Source organism: Misgurnus anguillicaudatus, chromosome 2, assembly GCF_027580225.2.
Source record: "Misgurnus anguillicaudatus chromosome 2, ASM2758022v2, whole genome shotgun sequence".
NCBI classification, from domain to species: domain Eukaryota; kingdom Metazoa; phylum Chordata; class Actinopteri; order Cypriniformes; family Cobitidae; genus Misgurnus; species Misgurnus anguillicaudatus.
In genome coordinates, this window is record NC_073338.2 from 49,609,004 (window position 1) to 49,636,207 (window position 27,204).

Below are 27,204 nucleotides of genomic sequence, written 5' to 3' on the forward strand. Positions count from 1 at the left end.
AAAAACTTGAAAATTCGTGACAGTCGAAAAAGAATAAAAGTGTGACTATAGGCACATAATTTCGTGAGACTGGGTAGGTTTTTAATCATATAAATTTGGCTGGGTGGTCAATAGCACATTTTTCAGTGACAAATTCAGAACACAAATAAATATCACTTTACACTGACTTTAAATTGTTCAGGGTGTTATTTAGCACTGTGCTAAGATACCTTCATCATCGAGCCCAGTCTCCTGAAGATGCGTATAAATAGCACGAAGTGTAAAACTCGTGCAATACATACGCCAAATTCCACTTTGGCGTGCATATGATACGCAAGTCCTTCCCATTCACTTAAACGGTGCATCTTTTTTTGTCGTTTTATTTATTGGTTTCTCAATTTTTTTGCTATTTTTTTACCATTTTCGCTTGGGTTTAGGGTTAGAACAACTTTTTGTTATATAAAAATGACATCCTAACCCAAACCCCAACTCTAACCCCAACTCCAAGCGACCATGGCTTAAATATGGACAAAACATAGAGAAACCTATATATTAAATAACCTCATTAAGCAAATCTAAAATCTAACCCTAAACCCAAGCGAAAATGGTTTAAAAAACAGAAAAAAATTGAGAAACCAATAAATAAAACGACAAAAAAAGATGCCCCGTTTAAGTGAATGGGAAGGACTTGCGTATCATATGCACGCCAAAGTGGAATTTGGCGTATGTATTGCACGAGTTTTACACTTCGTGCTATTTATACGCATCCTCAGGAGATTGGGTAGCATCATCTTGTCCCATAATTCTATGTGTGGGGAATGTAATTGGTGTAGCTTGAAAAAAGAAAATGGCGGCCAAGAAAGCAGCTTGAACACAAATTTACTGCAAATAAAAGTTATATTTTACACCGTTTGATTGCATATCTACCGCAAAAATTAGTATTGCAGTTTTCAAATACGGGATTAGTTACCACAAAGGCGCTCTCTGTTTAAATTTCAAACTGAATACAATTACGCTTCCTATGAAGGCTGTCCGAATGCGCATCCTGGAGCTGCCTTCGTGCCGCCAAAGTCATTGCCTCATGAGGCAGAGAAGCAACAAGTCATCTGCCTTGGTTTTCGGACGAAGCCCACATAAAACTTCACGTTAATTGTTTCAACTGCACGTCAATAACGTTGAACCTCATTGGTTCTCGCATGTTTCCTGTCTAGCTGTATATGCATATTTCATCATGTGACACGCAAGGTCCAATGACATTCCATGCACGAGTATTGAGTTTCACCTCTTTAATCAACTTTTTAATTTGAAGAAAATATAAACAAAAACATTTCATGGAGTTTTTCTATACATGCGATTCAATGAAAATTGCGTGACCAGTAATCGTGACACAATGCTTACAAATATTTAGCATGTCACATGTACTGCAGAACATTTAAAGGTATCAAGCTATTGCCAATTTTAATATTTATCTTATTTATCATCTCTACAGAATGATACACACTGCAGACTCATCATGTTTCTTATGGATGTTGATAGGATATGACCAGCACCGTCTGTTGGGTCGGGTGTTTGTGGGACAGAGTGCTGTGTATCCTGTTCCCTCTATGGATCTCTTCCTCTGAATGCGATGCAGAAGAATCCGGTAAACCCCGGTCAGGGGACTGCGACAGTCCAACACCGCATTGTTCCTCAGGTGAGTCTCAGTAATGCCCAGCATCTTCATTGCCATCTTTACCGACTGATCATCTGCAGTGAGCGTCCGAGAGGAATCGGCCAGGTGTGCGGGAGTTTGCGGGGCAGGTGGGTACGGCTGCGGACACTTAATACCACTCAGCCACGGGCTTGACATGATCTGTGCAAGGGATATGCGATCAACGGGCACGAGCCTCAGTGCCCCCTTAATAATGTGCTGGCAGGCATCTGGGATGTAAGCTGGAATGGTGTAAGAACCCCTGAGAATACAAAACCTCAGCCTTTTAAGACTAGAGCCGTTAAAGGGGAACATGGCTGTCATCATGAAGTACAGCAGGACACCCAGAGCCCAGATGTCAACCAGCGGCCCAATGTAACTCCTATCTCTAAAGAGTTCAGGGGCGGCATACGGTGGAGAACCACAGAATGTGGTGAGATTATCACCGTGTGTGCATTCGGTACTGAAACCAAAGTCGCCCACTTTGATGCAGTAGGTGGTGGTGTAGAAGATATTTTCAGCTTTTAGGTCCCGGTGGACGATGTTGTTGTCGTGCTAAAGGTCATGAAGGAAAAATTAAATTAATATATTTACAAACAGAAATGTTTAAATGTTTGGGAAAAAAACACTTATTCTTTATGTTTTTCTTTATTTTTTATATTTTATCCATAATAGTAAATTTTAACGAAACCAGTAGTGGCCGGTGACTTTTTTCGAGGGCGCACGATGCAAAACTCATCACAATATGTATTTAGCCCAGTGCTTCTCAATTATTTTCTGTCACGCCCCCCCTAGGAAGAAGTAAACATTTCGCGCCCCCCAACTCTCCGCCGCGACTGTAAATAGTATAATTTGTCTATAAAATGACACATCTGCAAAACATTGTATTCTAACATTAAAGAAAACACAAAAATAGAAATATCGATCAACTTACAACAAAGAATAACTTTATTAACATTGTTTTTTAGTCTGTAACAAAAAAGACTTAAAATGCATCAATTTGCCTGAAAAAAAACTATCCTTATTTAAAGTATAATATTTTTTGACCATTTGATTCTGAAAAATTAAATTAAATATAATCAATAAATAATAATAAAAACTCAAGCGGCTTATCAGCGTAATTGGGGTGTAATGTCTTTAAGTGACAGTGCAAAAAAAATCACTTCCTGAAAAAGTATTTTCCCTGGGGTCTCGCGCGCCCCCCCTGGTGGCGCTTCGAGCCGCCCCTGGGGGTCCCGCCCCACTATTTGAGAAGCACTGATTTAGCCCATCATGTGTGTGACTCGGTATTTGCGGACGGCACAATCTTTACGAAGCGAACTGAAATGAGATGGTCTAGCCTATAGGGGGAGCTGCGTCAATTGCTGCCCCCCATACGCTTGTCAGCGGGACATAACAACTGAGACCTATCAGACTTTTAAAAATATATATGTAGCCAGATATATTTATTTTATTTTAAAAGACATTGATGCAGATTTAACTACCCAACAGTATGTAACGTCATTGGCCTTCAAATACAGTTTTCAAAGGATGCAACCCCTGAATTGGGATGCACCCAGTGCATATTTATTATTTAACCGGCTTTTGTATACATTTTTTTTCTTGTTTGTATTTTGTAAGTTTAACTTAATTTTCAACTTTTTTATGTTATTAATTATGTGACGGCTTAACCTCCTAAGGTTTTAATTTCTACCAGCTATTTTGGGGTTAGGAAGAACCAATAAACATAATAACCAAATATTTTTCATTGAACATGAAGCAGTGTATTTGTCCACATTTGTGTAAAAAATTATGTGTTGGATTTACTTAAAATATATATGCACCATTTTTGCATCACACTTTTTAAGTAATCCCAACTTGGATAATTTTACTTAAAATTAACAAGGAACCCTGTGTTTTATGTACTTAAAGTAAAGAATGTTACATAAACTCAAATATTTAAGTTCATATAACAAATAATTACTCAGTTTGGCAAGTTGGGTAAACAAATTGGACAAAAACTTATATATCTACGTCCAGTCAACAAAAAAATAATTGTTAGCAAGATGATTATGCTTTTTTCATTTAGTGAACACAAAATAATGAATCGACACACTTCAACAAAAAAGTTACTTAATTATCTTTGTTGAAAGAATATTTTGAAGTTGGATTTTTTACAGTGGCATGTGCTTCACAAAATGGCTATGACAGAAGTCAGAATTTGCATAAAACAAGCAAAAATATCTGCCAATGGGGTAAGCAAATATTTCTTGAATTTTTCTTGAATTTAGTGTTTAAGAAAAATGTTCAAGATTTTTTGGCTTACCCCATTGGCAGATTTTTTGCTTGTTTTATGCACAAAATCACTTAAATGTGATATAAACAGACTTATTTTCTTGGGTCGTTTTCTCATCACGAAAAAGCATATTAATTTAAGAATTTTTTGATATTTATTCTGAAAACAAGACAAAAATACTAAGAATTTTTTTTCTTGAAATTTTTTTTTGCTGTATACTTCACTGCAAAAAAGCCATAAGTTTCAACACTGCTAAAATTACTTTCTTACTAGTAGAAATACCAAAATAATCTTAAAAAAAGTTCCTTTTTCTTTATGGGCAAAATGACCTAAGAAAATAAGTCTAGTTTTTAGACAAAAATATACAATTTAAGTGAATTTGTTCTTAAAACAAGCAAAAATATCTGCCAGTGGGGTGAGAAAAAATATCTTGAAATAAGTTTACTTTTTTCTTAAACACTTAATTCAAGAAATTTTTTCTCACCCCATTGGCAGATATTTTTGCTTCTATAAGCACAAATTCAATTAAATTGTATATTTTTTGTCTAAAAAGTAGACTTATTTTCTTAGTTCAAAATAATTAATAAAACAAAAATATTAAGTAAGTAAAGTAATTTTTTGCAGTGTTGAAACGTATGACTTCATGTTTGCATTAATACTTTTGTGAAATATTTAAATTTTTACGATTTTATTTATAAAATGAATATGTTATTGAATTATTTTTATTTCTTAAAATAAATTTAAACTGCTATAAAACTTTTTTTTTAAGAATTTCACCTCCAGACATTTCTGTGAAAAACCCTAAAGTGTCTTCTTTAAAACAAGGCCAAGATTTGGCTTCTAGACCAAAAAATTGCCAGAGTTATAATAATTTGAAGGTGCACATCACATTTTCACCCCCCATGCAAAAGGGATTTGCACCACATAAGGGGTAAATAGAAATAGAAAACATAACTTAATGAGGTTTTCATGTTCATATGTCAATTTGCTCATCAGGAAAATACATTTTAAATTAAGTTTTTTTTTCTACTGAAAAACAAAAATACTAAAAAAAGTAATTTTTTACAGTGTATGAAAGGCACCACTCACCATGTGTTTAACAGCAGACAGGATCTGTGAGAAGACAAGTTTACTCTCAACATCAGACAGTCGCCCCCTACTGGCAACTCTAGAGAACAACTCTCCTCCAGGTGCGTACTCCATCACCAGATAAAGACGTCGAAACGTCTCCACCACTTCATACAGCTGCACAATGTTTGGATGGGACAGTTTCTCCATGCAATAGATCTCAGAGAGGAACAACTTCTGTGAACGCTTGTCTAAACGCACCTTGTCCAGGATTTTGACTGCAACTTTGTCTTGGTAACAATATAGAAAGAGAAATGATAGCGTTATAATGTGGCAGGAGAAAATTGGAATGTCCAACAACTATCAAATTATGATATGCACTCACTGCAAGAAGTGACTTTCTTGCTTAGTGTTTGTGTCTTGTTATCAGTAAAAATATCTAAAAATTCTTAAATTAAGATGTATTTTCTTGATAAGCAAAATTACCTAAGAAAATTACTTTATTTCCTAAGAAAACCTAAGAAAATAAGTTTAGTTTTTAGACAAAAAAATAAAACAAGCAAAAAAAATAAAAATCTACCAGTGGGGTAAGAAAAAAATCTTGAAATAACTTTTTCTTAAACGCTTAATTCTAGCACAATTTTCTCACCCTATTGTCAGATATTTTTGCTTGTCTTAAGCACACATTAACTAAAATTGTATATTTTTTGTCTGAAAACTAGATTTATTTTCTTGGGTCATTTTGCTCATCAAGAAACTTCATCTTGATTAAAGAATTTTTGAATGTTTCTACTGGGAACAAGACAGAAATACTAAGTAGGAAAGTGATTTTTGTAGTGCAAGATATTTTTCCTATTTCATATATTTTTATTTATTTATTTATTTTGCTTGTGTTAAGCACAACTGGAATTACATTTAAAATGTTAGTCTAAAAACTAGACTTATTTTCTTAGGTCTTTGTGCTCATCAAGAAAATGCATCTTAATTTAAGAAATAAAAATATAATTATTTTTTATTTAAATAAAAAACGAAGAAAGAAATTAATCTTAGGTAAATTTAGCTAAGTTTGTAGGGTTTGTCCAAATTCAAAACAACCCAGCATTTTTTAAGTGCATGCGGTATTTATAGATACTCAACAACAAATATATAGAACTTGACACACAATCATTCAGTACTGTGATGTCACTTCCTGTTTTATGGTTTAATTTTCACATGACATTTGTTTAAATTGGAAATGTTGTATCATAAAAGAAAGTTGTATGTAAAATGTATATGTTTACAGTGTGATGAAAGCACCTTATGGAATATGAAGGTATTTGGGGAAGGGGTCTCGTGACAGAGATTAACAATAATCTTGCAACACCTGGATTAACCTACATTTGATTACCCCCAGACATACTGAACCAGACGTGATGTTCTCTACATGCTGGGTTATTTTAAACCCAGCGGTGGGTCAAAATGAGATAACCCATTGGTCAAATATAAACCGTTTCATCGGGCGCACGTGCGGTGACGCGATAAGCTTTTGGTCCGAACTTTACTTCTGTTTTTTGTTTGTTTAATGGTCTGACTAGTTGCTGAAACTGAACCTTTAAACAAATACCTCGTCGAAAATAACAAATGTTTTGGGTTTCTATGTAATCTACATGTTGTTTATTTTGCTTAAGTACAGATAAGTACAGTACAAAACAGAAGTAACAGAGTATGTGACTGTATAGTTTAATTAAGTGACCAAATGATAATATTACACAATGACTCTCTGAATAAGTGCAAATATAACTGGTATGGGTAATAAACTGTATACACTTTATGGTTATCATCTATTGTGTTCAGTTATTGATGCATTCACGTTGCTCACCTTTGGTCAGGTCATGAATGCCGAGTTTGACCTGGGAAAAGTTTCCGCTGCCAATTTCCCCACGAAGTTCGTATAAACCGATCCGTCGGCCGAAGGTGATGTCATCAACAACCTTTTGGTTGTGTGTGAGATCATACGTAGCCTTTTCAAAGGGCGTCTGCTTCACGCTGACCTCTGGACTCATGATTGCAGGTTTTCTGTCCGGTGTACGAGTGTTTCTCTTTTTCCCTTCTTGCCAGGCCAGCTGAGGAACAAGATCTTTATGAGGAGAGGGCATCGTCTGCTGGACCACCTGCCCTGTACAGAGATCGATACGGTCAATAAAACCAGGAGACCTTAGCAAGTCTGATATTGTACATTTGGGTTTCTGCTAAATCAATATGTGCTGGGAATACACATAATGAAAAGAGCAATTTTAAGAAAAATCTAACTGGCATACTCACAAAAAACTCGACCTCTTCCATCCGTGTTAGGTTTTAGAGCATTCATATTTAAAACATGAGTGTTTTCTGTCAATTTTCCTAATATGTGTCAGATACGTCTAGTAGAGTCGGACTGCGTCTTCAGGAGTCTTTAGGGCTCTTCAAATTCCCAGGGAGAGTCCTGAGTTTGTTGCTGCTCCATCTGTAAATGCGTTTAAACTAATAACTATTAGTAAAGTTCATCCTATTATATTTAAACTTTGCAACAAAGAGTTTGTCTGGCACACACCTGTTCAGCCACACGTGAGCTGGCCGGTCGAATAACGGTCTGCTGGTCCGTGTAATCCAGCACACAGATTACCGACTCACAGATTCACCTACAGACAGGTGACTGACCTCTACTGCCACAGATGACACAGATGTGAGATTACTGTCACCTGTCTATTACTCTCACTGTCTGCTACAAGAGCAAGTGCACAGTGAAGCTGTGTGAATTTAGTGCTGACCCAGCATTTAAAAGACATCAAATACACTGTTAGACATTTCTGTAATTTTTACAGTTATTTACTGTATATCACCCAGTATAATACTGTAAACTATTTATACAGTACATAACTGTAATTCGCGTTGCATTTTGGGATTTTTCTGTGACATCATACATCATATACAGTAATTTACTGTATTTTTGAAAATTGCTGTATGCTACTGTATATTTTCTAACAGTCTTTTGGCGGCATTTTCCTTATTCACACAAATCCTTATTTTATTTTTCTCAAAATCATCATTTTTGACAATTGTATACACACAGGCGTTGACTTATTTTAGCTAGGGAACCATGTAACAGCACAGGTGTTCAGAGGACCGATTTCAGGTGTGCACATAAACTGAAGAGTTTTCAAACAAGACTGTTGCTGCGTCCGAAACCGCCTACTACATACTATATAGTACGCGAAAAGCAGTAGGCGAGGCGAGTAGTATGTCCGAATACATAGTATTCGAAAAACAGTATGCGAAAAGTACCCGGATGACCTACTACTTCCGGTTAGATTTTGCAGTGTGCATACGATGGACGCTTCACTATCCCATGATGCCCCGGACGAGGAGTTATCCAACGAAGAAGAGGCACGCGGCTGTTTTCGCGCTGAAATGACACGACGTGATGACGACGTATGTCACGTGATGTAACAACATGGCGGATGTAGTATGTCCGAATCTCATTCATACTACCAGGATTCATACTATACAGTGCCTACTGTTTTAACGCCAAGTAAGTAGGTACTTCATCTAATTCAGTACCTACTATACAGTATGCGGTTTCGGACGCAGCCTTTCTCTGGGACAGCACAGCGGCGCTTTTCAGTTGAAGATACACGAGAGGAGAGAATGAAAAAAATACCAGCAAGGTAAAATAATCTATATAAGTTATTTATTATCACACCCGCGGTTGTTGTTTACCCGAACGGGACATTTTAAAACCGTTAACCGGACGCGTTGCTTAACGTATAACGGTGATATTAGTTTACCAAAGTCAGTATAAACCTACTTAATAAATCATCCTATGTGTATGCAAGCCTACGAGCACGCGCGGTGCGTTAAATTACACGCTAGTGTTTTCCTTATAAAACTATTATGAAGAAATGCTTAACGTAGCCTAATGTATACGTCAATGATATGAAAAGATCAGATTTAGTATAAAACGTTACCTGAGGGAATAATTTATTAATAAAAAGCATATTTAACAAAGTACCCTAAATTACATGAAGCTGGGAGGAAAACTCTTAATGTGTAAGTTACGTTGTGTTTATATTCTCATCCGCTTGGCTTTACCTGTTACATAAATTATACGTTATTAATAAAGTGTATAACTAAATTTTATCTTTCAAATTCGTTAAACTACGTTAAGCATTTTAGAAAGTCCCATGTGAACATAATAAGAGTTTGTTTAAGAGTTTTACAAACGACTTCAACGTATGAGCGTATGTTATGTGTGTGTGGTGGCCAATCGGAAAAACATTATATTTTAAATGTGAATATGTTTAAACATAAAGGCTGAAACCTAATTTGCATAAAATATAGTTTAAAAATGTGTTTTTGTTTTGTATTAAATTGCTTTTGAGGCCAAGGTAGCTGTACAGTAAATATTCAGCCTCGATCAGAAAACCATGTCCCAGTGTCCTAACACACAGACCTGTGGCCATGGTGCCATGGTTATCATTTCAAAACAGTATTTACTGAAAAATATGAGTGTTTAGCATCATGTATTAAATGTGTTAAATATGTCCTTTTTTCCTTGCATTTATTCTGCTGTCTAATTTCTTTGGGAGGATAAATTAAGGAGGATGTAACAAAATACACTGCAAGAACTGGAATGAGAGACAAGTGAGGATGAAGAGGACAACAGAATACCCATCCTTTCTTCACCACCTCACAGAGTTTGAGTGAAACAACTTGTATTAAGTGAGACACTTCTCAATAAGATACAGTATGTGCTGCATATATGGGTTAGTTAGGCCTCCCTAATTAACTAACAGCTGTAACAAACAGTACTGTAAAAAACTGTGGTTCAAAATAATTATGACCATCTTTCTTTTGCTTACAGGACTCACAGGATTATTTTATAACAAGACTGATTATCTTATACCAGAAGTTTGGTATTTTTTTGAAGCTACTGTATTATTTCTTATGACAATTCATTTTGATGTGCATTCAGAGCTGTAAGTTGGTAAGTACATTTACTGTATTTACTGTAAGTAAAGGCTAAAGAGTATATCTCCTCTAGTTCTAATTTCTAATTCTAAGTTCTAATAACGTTCCCAAAGGTCCCAATAATGTTAAGCCAACATAAAAGTGTCCAGTTTTTAAATTGTTTAGGAATGTTTCTTGATTGTGCGAATGTTAGAGGAATGTTACTTTTTTTTTCAGACAATCTCATGTTTAAATGTACTCACAATGTTTAAAACACATGTTTAGTATATTTTATGAATGTTTATATGCAATATTTTAACATACCATTAAGAAATAATGTTTAACAACAGTTTGTAAATAATAGAATGTAATGTTTTTTTATCATTACAAGCAAAAACATTCATAACGTTATTGGGAACTTTGGGAACTTTCAAGGAACGTTCTTAGAACCTTTCTCTGTGGTTGAGCATTTTGTTAGCATCATAAAACTCCATGGGTTCGAACAAGGGAATGCACATGCTGATAAAAAATGTATACTTTGCATTGCACTGTATGTTATTTGCCTTTTTCTGTAAATGTGAAGATAAATGTAAAGACAGACAGTCATTGTTTCATTTTAAAACAGTTCTATTTTAAGAGAACTTAACTAGACTAAATAAAAGGGTCACAAAAATTTTAATTTTGCTATTATGATGCTGATTTTGTGGTGTTATGGGTTTTCTGGTTACAGTGGTAGTGGATCATGATCACCTCTCTAGCTTCAAAAGTAGGATGCAAAATGTATAACACCAAATCATTATAGCATAACTCCATGTAACTTGACATAATTTAAAGTCGTCTAAAGGCAGACATGATTGCCTGTGAAGTCATATGCCAAAGACTCCAAATACTGCATCTACACATTCTTCCTGATGTGTGTATTTTGTTGGTATATCCTGGTTGTTGCAGACCTGACAGTAAACTTGACTGTGAGCATCCTATCCATTAGGTATAGCTGTTTACTTGCATTACTTATTTAGAGAAATGACGGGTCAAAATTGATTATATGGATTATATTTTCATCACCCCTTTTTGTATGTCTTTGGGACACTTGAAATATATAGCACGTATAATGTGGAGCCATTTTATAATGCGGTCACAGACTACTCCCATTGTAACTGGAAAACCAAAGAAAATCACTGTTTAAATTATAAAATGATAATTTTGGATTAACTAAACCTGTAATCAGTGTTATACGTATGTATGTTTATAATTTGTGTTATTTTAAATGTATTACTGCAAATGATTTGAAATGTGTATGTTTTAAATGTAATTTCACACAACTTCTTAAAGTATTTGTATTGTTTTAAATAAAGGCTTCAATATTTAAAATGGTCTCTTTGAATTAAATGTTAGCAGTATCTGTAGGTTTAAATGTAAAAATTTATTTTATCTAAAAATAATAGCTAATTTAAATATAATAAAAATGAATGTATAAAAAAAGAATAGCAGTATAGTATACAGTAGTATACTGTAAACCTGGGTTTTTTACGGTAGCACACTGTATTACATATTTACAGTAGCATTTAAATACTGTAAAATGGAAATACAGTTTAGAACTGTAAATCTTATTTACAGTAGCCTACTGGCAACAGTGTTGCCAGTAGGTTACTGTAAAAATCCTTGAAAATGTCTAACAGTGTAGACATCCATTCCAAACACAGACGTCTAGGTTAAAACAAGGGAATATTTAGGCTGTCATTGAATATTTAAAGGATTAGTCCACTTTCATAAAAAAAATCCAGATAATTTATTCACCTCCATGTTATCCAAGATGTGTCTTTCATTTAAGTTTTTTGAGGAAAACATTCCAGGAATGGATTTTTATTGGACCTCAAAGGTTGGACCCCAACCAAGGCATAAGGGTCTTATAAAATAGAGTTAAAATAAGTTATTTCAACTTTATTTTAAAACTTACCCCATACAGCAAAAAATAAATTTCTCTGTCCAAAAATATATATACTTAAAAAATTTCTAGAAAGTAAAGCTTTATTAAATGTATTTTTAAATGTGATATTATTTATAGTTTTAACCTTTATATATTATTATACAACAGTTCTTTCTGGTTCTCGAATCTGATTGGCTAAGAGCTATGCGATATTGTGCTGATAACGGCACTGTAACCGCTTCACCTTTCGTATCATTCCGCCACCTAGTGAATGGAGGTCCTAAAGAGGCTCATCTCTGAATGGAAAAACACAGACGCGCTGTTTTGAATCACTCTCCGTGTGTCTCATTATTTTACTAGCTCATAAATCAGTCTGTGAATCCCCAATCGGAAGTTATTATTCCGTCAAAGATCAGCCCCTGGATGTTACGTTAAAGGCGGAGTCCATGATGTTTGAAAGCCAATGTTGATATTTGAAATCACCTAAACAAACACGCCCCTACCCCAATAGAATCTGGACCTTCTGTTGATAGACCCGCCCCACACATACGCAACCCGGCATTTGATTTGATTTTATTGGCTATAAGTGTGTTTTGGTAGTTGGCCCGTCTCCTTTTCCAACGCGTTTTTCAAACATCGTGGACTCCGCCTTTAAAGTTAATGGGAGAAATGTCGTGTCACATCGTGTGGACGATTAACACTTGGAAAGAGGAATATAAACACTCGTTTTTTTCTGGAGCAATATCTCTTCTCAGAACGCGAAAACACAGTGGAACTGCAGGTAAGCACCGCAGCTTTTAAATGTGGACATTGATCATTGACTTTATCGTGACGTGACTATTAAAACATGTTATGAGATATCGCCACTGGTATATTTATAAGCAGCATGCAAAAACATCTCTCTGACACTTATAAAAAAACGTTTACAAGAAGTACAAGAACAAAGTTTAATAATAATAATCGAGTGCTTGTATTGCGTTAAGAATAAATGAGAAAGCAATAGTAACGTTATACAAGTATAGTTTTATTAACTTTTACCTCGCGCCAAAACAATAACAACACAAAAGACACTAAATATGAATAAAAAAACAAGTACTAGTTTGATCATGACACCAAATACTGCTGATTTGATCTCATTTTGACGATCATAAACAAACAAGGCCAACATGAGAGCCAGGGTATCTTTGTCAGAGATGTAGCCCAGAGAGGGCGGTGGTCAGCGGGGCGAGTGAACACTGACGTCCGTTCATGCTTTGGTTCTCATTCGTACCGAATCTCACTAAGCAAACGTTCAAACAGGCGCTATTTTTACTAATTGACTGCAGATTTAAATATAATACATATACATTCTCGACTGAACTAATCTTAAAACTACACTTTGTGACCAAGAAACGGTAATATAAAGAAACGGCTTTTCCGTCCATTGAGTTGTTATGAGCTTCAAAGCAGCCGAAAGTTTTACCTGTCATTCTGGCCGCCCTCAAATCCGTGGCGGAAGAAGTAGTTCTCAAACAAAGAGCCTTTTAAAATAACTCTGTTGTTGTTTTCTAGTTTTCCTTTTTCAAACGTGTGCCGTCGAACTGTTGTATAAAAGCAATATCGCTCTCGGAGTCGTGTGATATAGCTCTATATCATCACAGCTGTGATTGCCTCCGGCACTCGGCCTCGTGCCTCTGGCCTCATCACAGCCGTGATGATATAGAGCTATATCACACTCCTACTCGAGCGATATTGCTTAAATATATATTTCAAAATATATTTAAGGGGTAAAAAATATATTTTTCCTGGCCAAAATATAAAAGTTTTTATAAAATGTATATGTATAAAATTATAAGTATATTTTTGCAGTTGAAAATGTACTTTCTTAAAGGGATACTTTTTAAAAAATATACTCATTTTCCAGCTCACCTACACTGTAAAAAAAATCCATAGAAATTACAATGTTATTGCAGCTGGGTTGCCGGTAATTTACCGTAGATTTAAATTTATGTTATTTACTGGCAAGAGTTTGTCTTTACAGAATGAAACTATACAATAACAGCCTCATGCAAAGCATTCATGGCACCAAAAATCATCATCAAACTTTTTCCGTTTATTGCTTCAGATTTTGTTTCCCAGAATGTTTTGCTTGATGCTGTTTTTTTTTAGTTCTACTCTGTAAAGACAAAGACTTGTAAATGTTTAATGTTAATTTAACTTTGAACAAAATGTTGCTAGTAAAAAACATAAATTTAAATCTACGGTAAGTTACCGGCAACCCAGCTGCAATTTCTACGGAATTTTTTTTACAGTGTAAAGTTGAACATTTTATTTTTACCGTTTTTTTTAATCAATTCAGCTGATCGCCGAGTCTAGCGGTACCACTTTTAGCATAGCTTAGCATAATCCATTGAATCTGATTGGACCATTAGCATTACGCTCAAAATAAAACAAAGAGTTTCAAGATTTTTAGGAGAGCTGGAAAATGGAAGATACTTTGGCCCTTTAAAGGTGCAATGTGTACATTTTAGCGGCATCTAGTGGTGAGGTTGTGAAGTGCAACCAACGGCTCAGTCCACTGCTCACCCCTCACTTTTGAAACACATAGAGAGGTTTCGGTAGCCGCCACCGGACAAACATGTCATTGTCGGAGACAACTCAGTAAAAAAAATTTGTCCGTCAAGGACTTCTGTAGAAACATTGTGGCCCAAAATGGCGACTTCCATGTAAGGGGACCCTCTGTGCATGTAGATAAAAACGTCTCATTCTAAGCTAATAAACACATAATGGTTCATTATGAAAGGTCTTTATACACCCCTGATAATATAGTTTTGAATATTATTTTGCATTTCTGTCAAGAGATCCTTTTAAAAATTACACACTGCACCTTTAATCTTTTCAAACCTATTATATTTACAGGTTTGTAACATACAAAGTTTTTCTTCCAATGCTATGTGAATATAAATGCTTTAAAATATATTTCAAAATATACAAAAAATAGGCAAAAAATATACATACATATACAAACACATATATTTTTTGTATAGTTTGTATATTTTGAATAAATTATATTTAAAATCAATATTAAAAATATAAAAAAATTTAAGTTGAAATTACTTGTAAATCCAAGTTGATTATACTTAAAAATTGAAGTGCTAATTTTTTTTTAACGTGATAACCGCCACTTCTGTATTTGTCCACTCGTGTTGCCAGAGTAGGCTTGTTTGAGATGAGTAAATCCCTGCGAAGAATCACAATCACCGGTAATCACCTGATGATGCCAGATGCATGCCAGTTAGAGAAGTGTCAGAGTTACGCCCGACTTGCTCTGATGTCACACTAAAGGGCTCGATATAGGTGTGTGTAGGTCCTATGGCGTAGCCGCGGCGGCGTAAGTTCCGCGTCGGTTTTCATTTATAGTTTTGCGTCGTCGTCCGCGTCAACGTGCAAACACACGCACCGACCGCTGGTAGGCAGTATCCACGCGTGTAACCACAGTAGCAGCGCACCGCAAAGAAGAAGGTGGTTGGCAAGTTAACCCACAAACGAAGAAGAAACAGCAACTTGTTGTGTATGATTTGAGAAGACCAGCAATGATGGAAGTAAATAAATTGTGACTTTTGTTGCAGTTTGAGTTAAATCAATCTTCAACTTGTCTCATCTTTGTTTTCACCGTCGCAAACAGAAATTCCTGTGACGCAGTTTTGTTACCTGACGGGAGGGGTTCTGGTGGACTAATCACCGCGCTTGCGGTCCGCGTAGAACTGACGCCCTGTTAAAAATTTTGCGACGAGCACGTCACACTACGCAGAGCTACGCACAGGCTACGGATAACCAATGGCGTAGAGTATAGGCACAACTATAAATCAGGCTTTACGTGTGGCAAAAAACTCTCGCGATGGAGAGGCGACTTATAAGCTCTTTTTTCACTCCTCCCCTCACTGCAGCCGTTTCCTCTCGTCTAAATTTCAGGTGAGGCAAGCCGCATCTCAAACAAGCCTATTATTTAAAGGTCCAGTGTGGGTTTTAGTGGCACCTAGCGGTAAGATTGTGAATTGCAACCAACAGCTCAGTCCACAGCTCACCAATCAATTTTGAAACGGAAAGAGAAACTACGATAGCTGCCACGGGAAAAACATGTCGTTATCTGAGACAACGTATTGACGAAACATGACGGTAACTTCCATGTCAGGGGACCTGCATTGCACATAGAGAACAATAGCTCAATCTAACATATTAAAAACACCACAGTTTTGTAAATTACATTTATGTTAAAAGATCCTTTGAAAAGTCTCACATTGCACCTTTAAAATAAGAAGTTCTCTGGATTTATAAATCATTGGGAACTTATTGGATAATGTATGCAGCTGCACACTGCAAAAAATGACTTTCTTACTTAGTATTTTTGTCTTGTTTTCAGTAGAAATATCTAAAAATTCTTAAATCAAGATGTATTTTCTTTATGAGCAAAATGACCTAAGAAAATAATACTAGTTTTTAGACAAAAAATATACAATTTAAGTGAATTTGTGCTTAAAACAAGCAAAAATAACTGCCAATGGAGTGAGGAAATTTTCATTGAATTAAGTGTTTAAGAAAAAAGAAATCTTATTTCACATTTTTTTTCTCACCCCATTGGGCAGATAATTTTGCTTGTTTTAAGGACAATTTCACTTAAATTGTATAATATTTGTCTTAAAACTAGACTTATTTTCTTAGGTCATTTTGCTCATCAAGAAAAAGCATCTTAATTTAAGAATTTTTTTTTTATATTTCTACAGAAAACAAGACAAAAATACTAAGTGAGAAAGTCATTTTTTGCAGTGCATGAAATATATCACACTGTGAAAGTGGTTTTGGATATGTTATTACAAAAATCTTACATTTTGTAGCTTTAACTTGTTTTATGGTAAAATGACTGGGTTTAAATTTCTCTCTCTCTGTGCTTGACATACTTTTTACATTAAAATTAACATTCCTTTATTCAGAATCTTTGAATGTCCTTTCATCTTTTCTTTTTTGTGTGCTCTTTGAAACTTTCACTAAAATTCAAATGCTTTAGGGCCCCAAGCTATTATCATGGAAAATGGCTTGCTTATTGTATAGGTAAGCTGGTTGAGGAGAGAGACAACACGACATCAAAAACCATCGAAAAGAAACTAATATTGTTTGTACTGGAGGAAAACAGTGAAGAAATAATCATGATTGATGAGCTGAGATTATAGAGGTTTTGTTGACTAGATTAGTGGATAGAACCCTGATGGTATCACAATAATCTTTTGTGTTTGTGAAGTGTAACCGTTTAGTGATTACAGTGAGTGAGGTGAAAATAGCTCTGAAAGAAGAAGACAACAAAACATAGAAACAAATCTCATATATCAAATACACCATACATAGATAGCACTCATCAAAATGATAGATAGATAGATAGATAGATAGATAGATAGATAGATAGATAGATAGATAGATAGATAGATGGACGGACGCACAGACGGACGCACAGACGGACGCACAGACGGACGCACAGACAGACGTACAGACAGACAGACAGACAGACAGACAGATAGATAGAAAGACAGACAGACAGACAGACAGACAGACAGACAGACAGATAAATATGATATATGATAGATACAGTATACAACAGATAGATAGATAGACAGACAAATAGACAGACAGACAGACAGACAGATAGATAGATAGATAGATAGAGTATACAACAGACAGACAGACAGACAGACAGACAGACAGATAGATAACTTCCATCTTTCATTCAAAGCAAGTCTAACACACCATTTGTCATGAAGTTGAATAAACACAAAGGCCCGACTGCTCTCACCAGGGGGCGGTGGTCCCACGCCGTGCACGTTTACTTGCTTTCACTCCGTTTTGTTTTAAGTTGAGGTGCTAAACACCTTCCCCCTGAGATAAAAGATGATTAATACCTTTGAACGAGGCCCGCTTAGTGGCTCAAAGTCCCTTAAGTACTTAATTAGTGAAAGGATGGGCCTGACCAACACACAAATCCAATGTGTTCTCACAATGAAAGACAAGGGGGTTTGGTTAAGGTGAAGATCTTTTAGAGGTTCCCCTTTGATGTTCTCCCCACCTAACAGCAGGCATTAGAGTGATGGAAATTTGATCAGCTCTCTCCTATTCACTTAACACCGACCGCAAGCATTTAGCCAGTGGTCGAAGGGGAAGTCTGTATAAATATCAGCGAGACACCGCAGACCTTTGAGTAGAAGGTTTGAGAGCTGTGCATCTGTGTGAGACTGGAAATATTACTATGGATTTACTGCCATTGCTTGTGTTTCTACTGCTCTGCACTGTCCACCCGACCTGTAAGTATTGATTGATTGTTTCAATGATACTTTTTTTATTTATTATACTGTGTGTTCATTTTTTGCCCTGTCTGAAATACAGGCTAAAGTCTCATAATATTATTATGAAATTAGGAGCATATTTCAGACAGGGCTTGCTCAGCCAATATTAAAGATATCAAGGTTATCATAAACACATGCATGAAGCATGAAGTTAAAACAACTTTTGCAAGTGAATTCAACCTACTATTTTAAGTTTTGGCTTGGGAAAAGTTGACATAACATAACAAAATCAAGCTGAAATTGTTTAATGTTTAATTTTTTAAGATAAAATTTGATTTGACAAAAAATGGGGCATATTTTTTCAGTTCATGACTTTAGCTGGGTTTTCACAGGCAGGATCACATTTGTGCTCATTTTGTATATTTATTAGATGTGTAAAGTACGTTTTCTGTCTGTAATGTTTGCTTATTGTCTATTATGGTTGTCTATTGTACAGATCTGATCTGACAGAGCTTCCTTTATGAAAATTAACCATGTAAAATGTAAAACCATGTAAAACCACTGTAAAATAATGCAGCATTTTTGTCAAATTAACATATATTTTTGTTACTTCAACTTAAAAAATTAAGTTAAATAATGAAACAATTTATGTCAACTTATCACTAGTCAAAACTTAAAATAGTAGGTTGAATTGACTTGTGTGGTTTACTACAGTAAAAAAAACATGGCTACTGTAGTAAATTTAAAGCATGGTTTTGTTTTTAATAACCATAATTTAACCATGGTTACTGTAGTAAAACCATGGTTTTGCAAATAATAATCAATACACACACAAAAACATGGTTACTACACTTTTACAAAAAAAACATGGATAATTTTCACAAGGGTTGTACTCATATCTAATATGTTAAACCAGTGGTTCCCAAACTTTTTCAGCGTGAGGCCCCCCTTGTGTATGGTGCATTCCTTCGCGGCCCCCCAAAGAAAATTTGTGACAAAAACTGTTTTAAAACTCAACATTTGAATAAAAAAAAAAAACATTAAATTATACACAAAAGTAGTGCTTTTGCTTAGTAGCCTTATTATTTAGGTTTAATTACACAGAATTCATGATAAATTAATGTATTTCATAAAATGTCATAAAACTGTGGCCCCCAGTTTGAAAACCACTGTGTTAAACCAAACATATTTAATAAATTGTTGTAATGGTTTTCAAAAATCACAGTTAAACCATGGTTAATGTAGTAAAACCATGGTTTTGCCGATAGTAATCAATCCCTTATGAAAATTAACCATGGTTTTATTGTGGCAAAAGTGTAACCATGTTTTTTTTGGTGTATTGATTACTATCAGCAAAACCATGGTTCTACTACACTAACAATGTCAAAACCATGGTTATTTTGTTTTAACCAAGGTTCTACTACAGCAACCATGGATCTTTGGTTAATACTGTGGTAAAACCATGGTTAATTTTCGTAAGGGTTTAGAGGATTAACCATGATTTTACTACAGTTAAAAGACATGGTTGCTGTATTAAAACCATGAGCACATATGGTTTTGACAACCATGGTTTTCAAAAACCATAGTACACCATGGTTACTGTAGTAAAATCATTGTTTTGCTAATAGCAAGCAAAAGTTCATGGTTAGGGCCTAACGTTACAACACTTTTACCACAAAAAAAACATTGTTAATTTTGTAAGGGACGGACATGGCATGGCACTAGCTGTATCTTGTTTCTTATTGTTAAAAAGGACCCTATTGATCTTATATAATTTGTGTATGTTTGTGTTATAGTTACAGCTGTCCTGGGTAGAAACACAGAATCCAAAAACCTCTTCACGGAACGCGCGTGCTGCAGACGACAGAGTCACGTGATTTACATCGGAAAAGGTGAGTGAGCTCGCCCTCTAGCGGACGTGACCGGAAGTGATCGCTTTAACTATTTCAATCTTTTTTAAATTATTGTATTGTTGTTAAATATACATGTCTGTTTCGACAATAACGTATTAAAATAAATCTATATGTATTTTATTTTTTCCACGAGGGCAATTGAGCAAACCTGACTATGCTGTAGTGTAGGCCGACGGTGATGTTGTACTTTCTAACCTTTTGTTGTAAATGAACAGATATTTCTGGCAGTCCTGTGAATGTCGATGTTGGCGTGTGCAGAACGCACTGTGGCCAATCAACGCGTTCAACATCATTTGAAGCTTGGGCCTCAAAATATTCCTCTATGCTCGATTTCCTGCGGAACAAAAAGGTAACGCGATTCCACAGCTGACCACACGGTGGAGACATATCGCACTTGTTAAAATGGAAAAAAATAACATGTATTACCATAGAGATTAGGCCTATTTAAAAGAATTTATTGTTTCATTATACTTTTAAAAACAATACACCATAGTCTGCTGTTTTTAAAAATATATTTTTTCAGTAATTTATTAATTAAAGACAAATGCAATCTTTAACTTTTACTTTAAGTTACATTACGTGGCCGGACAAGGCTTAACCTAGTCCCAGACTAAAATGCATGCTTGAGCTGTTTTAATTAAAGAAAAAAACACCTTTTACCATATATTGGTGATATTTTTTTGTCTCAAGATGCACACCACTTGTAAGGTATGTTTGTAAAAACTTCTTAAATGACCTAATATAAATAAGGCCTAGTCCTGGACTAACATGAACCCTGTCCTGTAAACCGCCACAAAGTGTTTTATCACTGTATTAGGAAAACAAGTCTTCGTTTTAATCAGCAAATCTTTTCCATCCCTATTATAGATGAAAAGTTCGGAGCCATCACCATTCTCAGGGACTGCAGACCCGATCCGTGGTTCTCCGTCCTGTGGCCTGAGCTCCACCTGTGAGCCTGCCGGGATCCGTGTGGACCGAGTGATGCTTTTTGAAGGTCTGCGAGAGGTTGAGATCATTCAGGACTGCCACTGTGAAGCCAAAATGACTCAGTGTGTGCGAGCACCGGCACTCAAAACCTACTACTCAGAGACCCCGTATGAGACGGTTGTAGATGTTGGCAAATGTGTGGGAATTAAAGGTGCACCAGGTAAGAATGTGATACAAATATTATTTAATTTCCATGTGAATAATCCTTTTCAACTCACTGTAATCAAAATATATATTGGCCACAAAAAGTAAATGAAAATTCAAAAATAATAAAAAGTGTTATTATGAGGTAGTATAGCACACTTTTCAATCAAAACATTTTAATAAAATAAGCAAACCAGAGCAAGAAAAAAGTATGTGACATTTTGTAGTTCTTAGACAGTATTAATATGTGTAATGTGGCAATATGTGTTATGATGTCCCTAAGAAATAGAAAAATAAAATCTGAAAAAAATATACAAAAAAGAAAATATATGTTAACATTGTACTGGATATCCTATCCTACTACTAAACAATTATCAGAACACTAAGGAACAATCTGAGCATTCACATGAAACATGTATGACAAATTTAAGGTATAAATGTTAAAATAACGAATATAATAACATCACCTATCATAACCTGTTTCATTTTACAGAAGGATTTTCGTGCGTTCCCACCAAGTTTGATTCCACCCTCATTGAAACTCCCAACAAAGTGGAATTGATCCAAACTGTAGCTGAATGTAAACTGATGGAGGGCTGCTACCGGATCCCATATGTGGAGTATCATTATGAGATCACATACGACAACGACGGAGTCAAAGTAGAAACTCTCAGGGTAAGTAAACCATATCACAAATGACAATTAAATGACCACTTTCATCCACACCTGATGCAGTTTGGACTGCACATGATGTTTGATACATAACTTTAAGCATGTACGCACTATTTAAATGGTTTAAAAATGTAATTATATTTAAAGAAACTTACATCGGTTTATGTCAGGAAATACACATAATGCACATTGTTCTTGTTAAATGTTATTTTTAGAGAGAGCTTTTTTTAAAAGTGCATGGATCAGAAAACAGCAAATAGCACAAATAAAATCCGGTTAAAGGACAAATCAAAATGCTTGGTATTTTCGGAAATTAAAGGGATAGTTGACCCAAAAATGATTTTATTTCATCATTTACTCACTCTCATGTTGTTACAAACCTGTATAAATTTATTTTTTCTATTGAACATGAAGATATTTTGAGGAATGTTTGTAAAGCATGAGCCCCATTCACTTCCATATTAAAAAAATGTTTAAGGATGGGGCGCATGAATGGTTTGGTTACAAACATTCCTCAAAATATCTTCCTTTGTGTTCATCAGAACAAAGAAATTTATACAGGTCATTTTTTTGGGCCTACTAATATCCCCTTAAATTTTATATTGGGGATTTCATTATTTATATGGTGAATACGAGTCATCTAATGCTCAGGCCAAAAAATCTCACCCGAGTAAATGCTGCAAGCTACAGGAAATCACTCATTTCCATGTGATCCTTTCCCCCATTAGCAGAACACAAAGAGGATCTTGAGGATTTCCCTTCTCTACAAACATCCAATCCACATCATTCTGACTGGCACTTAAAATGTGGTTATGTTTCCCAGACAGGGTTTAGATTAATCCAGTATTAAGCCTTAGTTATATTGGGACATTAAAGTCGTTTTTACAAACATACCTTACAAAAAAAAAAAAAAAAAAAACATTACAGGTGAGACAAAACAACAGCACTGATATATGTTAAGATATATGTCAGTGTTTTTAAATTAAGGCAGCAGAAACGTGCCTTTTAGTCTGGAAGCCCTGTCCAGGAAACCGCCCCATAGTGTAATGTAAAGTGATTTTCTTTATTTATGCAATTTATTATATGCATGATACGATTAAGCCAAACATTATGTCCAGACATCAAATACATCGATAAAGATCAAATGGAACAAACCTTTGCTTATTGAAGACATCTGTGGCAAATACTCACAGTCTCTCGCCACACTTGCAGAAGGTGTGAGGAAGCCACAAATGGCCCCTACAGGTGCCAAATCAAAGCACTTAGCATGTTAACAGGCCGTCCTGCCATTCACAGCCGGTGGTGAACTGATTGTCTCTCTCTTGTGTTGCTAATTCTCTTACAGGAAATAGATGTTGGCAGATGTTTGGGGAGCTGCACCACAGGGAGTTGCTGTCTTCTCAGGTACACGACAAAACAATGAACCCTGCACACAGCTAAGCAAACACACTATCACACAAACCCTATATGACAACACTTAAATGCCTTTAAACCAAAGCAAAATTTGAAATTAGATTGCAGTATTTCATTAGCTTCATATGTGCAGTATAAAAAGTTATAAAACTTTTTACACTGTCCAAAACAAATGTAAAAAAGGACCCTAGTGGTCACTTGGGCACTTGCACATTTGCATCCACAAAGTTCATATAAGTACCTCATATAGGTACATATTGGTACCATACATATCTGTAATGGAAAATATAAGCACCTTTCAAGTGGTACTTGAGACCATTTTTACAATTTTGTGTACACATCAATTAAACAAAATGTTTGAAATATAATACCATGGTAATATCACGGTATATAAGGTACCTCTGAATGGTACATATATTTTGTAATTATACAGTATCATGTAAAACTGAAGTACAATTTTAAAGTATAACAGTAGAAGTGCCATATTGTAATAAATATGGGCCTACATTAAATTATAGGATGTATATGATATAATTTCGATTTATGTTAGTATTATTAGGTAACCGGGTTATTTTTTTAAATGCAGTTATTATTCTGCGTTATACTACGGGTCTGTTGAATGCTGTATTCTGATTGGTTGAGAAATATTCCATGGGTGTTGATTATTATTCTGTAAACCGCACTCTAACCTTTTAAATGTCTTAAAAATAGGCACCAGAGCAAACTTTGTGGTAACCGTGATATAAAGGAAATAATTGACCCCGGTCCTTTGAATTATTTGAAAAAAATGCACACCCGTAAAGGTACTCTGCTTCGCGTTTTGTTTTCAGAATTAAAAAAAGTATTGTCACATTTTGACCATACCAAATAAAGCTTAAACAGATGTAGTGAATAAGAAAAAGTCTCATTAATATAGCACAGAAATAAAAACTCTTTAGATCAATTCGTCCTAATAAGCACTTTATCTAAATCACCTTTTCGTATTTTCATTAATTCTTGGGTGTTTTATTATTTTTTTACTTATTATGTTTTGGTTAAATTTTAAATTGTTTTTGTGTTTTTGAGCTTCATACTGACACCTATTGGTGTTGACGCAGCATCACACGAAAGCTTTCGGTTACATGTGCCACTGCAAAAAATGACTTTCTAACACTGGAAAAATTGCGTTCTTACTTAGTACTTTTTTCTTGTTTTCAGTAAAAATATAAAAAAATCTTAAATTAAGATGTATTTTCTTGATGAGCAAAATGACCTAGGAAAATAAGTCTAGTTTTTAGACAAAACATATAGGGGCGGTTTCCCGGACAGGGATTAGCTTAATCCAGGACTAGGCCTTAGTTTATTTAGGAAATATAACTAGTTTTAACAAACACGCCTTACTAAAAACATTACTTGTGTGCATTTTGAGGCAAAACAAAGGGCACTGATGTATTTTAAAATATTTCAGTGCAAGTTGTTGTCAGTTTGGACAGCTCTTAAAAATGTTTTAGTCTAGGACTAGTCTAATCCCTGTCCGGGAAACCGCCCTATAAACTTATATTGAACACTTAATTCAAGAAAAAAAAATTATTCCATTGGAATTTCCATGATTCCATTTTTTTTTTTTGCTTGTTTTAAGCACAAATTTGCTGAAATTGTATATGTTTTGTCTAAAAACTAGACTTATTTTCCTAGGTCATTTTGCTCATCAAGAAAATACATCTTATTATAGGAATTTTTAGATATTTTAAGACAAAAATACTAAGTACACTGCAAAAAAATTTTTCAAGAAACAAATTTCTTAGTATTTTTGTCTTGTTTTCAGTAAAAAATATCTAAAAAATCTTAACTTAAGATGCTTTTTCTTGATGAGCAAAACAACCCAAGAAAATAAGTTTAGTTTTTAGACCAAAAATATCAAATGTAAGTGATTTTGTGCATAAAACAAGCAAAAAAATCTGCCAATGGGGTAAGCTAATTTTCGTTGATTTTTTCTTGAATTTAGTTTTTAAGAAAAAAATTTAAGATTTTTTGCTTGTTTGTTTTATGCACAACATCACTTAAATTTTATATTTTTGGTCTAAAAACTAGACTTATTTTCTTGGGTCGTTTTGCTCATTAGGAAGGGGCATCTTAGTTTGGGAATTTTTGGATGTTTTTGCTGAAAACAAGACAAAAATACAAAGAATTTTTTTTCTTGAAAATCATTTTTGCAGTGCAGTCAGTATTTAGTGTGACCTCTCTTGGCACAAAACACATCTTGAGCTTTGTAAAGAGACTGAAGTCCTGAAGTCATTTGATTAGAATTAGAAATCAGGATTTAACTTCATTGAGGTTTAAGAGATTGCTCAAGTGGAAGGGGAGTTTACTTTAAATACTTGACAGCTTATACTTTTATACAGTTTTTAATATTTTCTGTATTTTCTGGTTGTGTTCTAATAAAGAGACTGATGTACAACAAATGTAATGCTGGCTTAAGACTTTTGCACTGTATTTCATACTTTTTCTGTATTCATCCCTCACAATAAATTAATTCTGCTATAATTGAATTCCTTCTATGAGATTAATGAGATACAGCGGTCATGATGGACAACTTTTTCTACACCACTAATATAACTGTACTCTTCATTTACATTTTACTGCTATTACTATAAAATAACTACTACTTTATACATACAGTTTTTTATATAGTGAAGTGATACTTCGTTCACCTTTAAATGTTGAAGTTACCAACACATTTTCTTCTCAACTCCTTCTTTTTTTTTTTGCAGAAGTGCATCACACAAAGGGGAATGTTTGCTTCGGGCTGAAGGTCAAGGAAACGCTTGTGTTCCTCAAGACTACGAGAGCCACACTTTCCTCAGTCAACACGGCCAAATCCGCACCGTACTGGCCATCACTTCCTGTCTGTGTCAGTCTTAAACACACCGCCCACTACTGTAAGACTCAATCGACTGCAGTGAATTCAGAAGAAATTTCCCTTAATGTTGCACGACCCTCATATCAAACACTTTTTAAAAATCAAGGTGCTTCACAATGCCATAGCAGTGGTCACCAACCCTGTTTCTGAAGAGTTCACCTACAACCCCAATTAAACACACCTGAACCTGCGAATCAAGCTTTTCATGGCTCCCTAAAAAAATTAAAGGCAGGTGTGTTGACGAAGAGTTGAAACCAAAGTATGTATGAGGGTAGATCTACAGGAACAGGGTTGGTGCTATAAAAGAAACATTTTTGGCTACATGTTTCCAATAAAGAACCTTTCAGCATTTCTGTTTCACAAAAAGTTCTTTGTTGTAAAAAAAGTTCTTCAGATGAAAGAAAAATGTAAGAACGAACATTTGACTGAACGGTTCTTTGAGGAACCAAAAGTGTTTCTTCAATTTTTCAAGCACCTTTATTTTTAAAAGCCAAGAAGATTTTTGGGGAAACGGGAAAAAAGGACAATTTAAAGACACGCTGCAAGTATGCTGCAGTTCACTGATGCCAAACGTTTCTGTAATATATGTAAATTATGTAAAAATTTGTAAATAAAATCTATGTCATAACCAAAAAGCAGACTGCAGCCTAGTCTTTGGATTAAAGCACACCATACTATGCATAAAAAAACTAAGGAAAGTTATACATGCAAACCATGTCACAGTTTTAAATCACATGACAAATCAATTAAGGCATTAGCAAGCAATGCAAATGACAAAAGAGGTGTCATATTCAAATTAGCCTATACAAAATACTATAATCCTGAATAAGTCATTACACTGTAAAAAAGTGAAAAGTTGGATCAACTTAAAAAAATACTTTACTTAGTAACACCTAAAAAATTAAGTTTATTCAACTTAAAATTTCACTTTAGGTGAAAAATTAATTTGAATAAACTATTCTCAAAT

The 27,204-nt window shown here is 34.9% G+C and overlaps 2 protein-coding genes and 1 long non-coding RNA gene across 8 annotated transcripts; 2 read left to right on the forward strand and 1 right to left on the reverse strand.

Moving 5' to 3' along the window:
- Positions 1 to 1,370: 1,370 nt before the first annotated feature.
- On the reverse strand, positions 1,371 to 20,088 carry LOC141351043 (serine/threonine-protein kinase NIM1-like). Of its 6 annotated transcripts, none has more exons than XM_073857133.1 (6): positions 20,010 to 20,088; positions 7,582 to 7,690; positions 7,314 to 7,494; positions 6,871 to 7,167; positions 5,034 to 5,302; positions 1,371 to 2,224 (listed from the first exon to the last, which is right to left on the reverse strand). In XM_073857133.1, the coding sequence occupies exons 3-6, from the start codon at positions 7,357 to 7,359 to the stop codon at positions 1,463 to 1,465; spliced, it is 1,374 nt and encodes a 457-aa protein (XP_073713234.1). In that variant the 5' UTR covers positions 7,360 to 7,494; positions 7,582 to 7,690; positions 20,010 to 20,088; the 3' UTR covers positions 1,371 to 1,462. The 6 variants fall into 6 exon arrangements, with proteins under 6 accessions (XP_073713234.1, XP_073713237.1, XP_073713230.1 ...); XM_073857136.1 differs by having other exon boundaries at positions 7,314 to 7,511; XM_073857129.1 differs by having other exon boundaries at positions 7,582 to 7,752.
- LOC129453821 (uncharacterized) lies at positions 8,623 to 11,348 on the forward strand. Its single transcript, XR_012359185.1, has 2 exons — positions 8,623 to 9,749; positions 9,892 to 11,348. It is a non-coding gene; the product is annotated as an uncharacterized lncRNA (long non-coding RNA).
- On the forward strand, positions 18,140 to 26,550 carry LOC129443179 (uncharacterized). Its single transcript, XM_055203625.2, has 7 exons — positions 18,140 to 18,227; positions 20,006 to 20,101; positions 20,338 to 20,471; positions 20,990 to 21,269; positions 21,747 to 21,928; positions 23,271 to 23,329; positions 26,089 to 26,550. Exons 1-7 carry the CDS (start codon positions 18,173 to 18,175, stop codon positions 26,237 to 26,239), a joined length of 957 nt encoding a protein of 318 aa, XP_055059600.2. The 5' UTR covers positions 18,140 to 18,172; the 3' UTR covers positions 26,240 to 26,550.
- Positions 26,551 to 27,204: the final 654 nt, after the last annotated feature.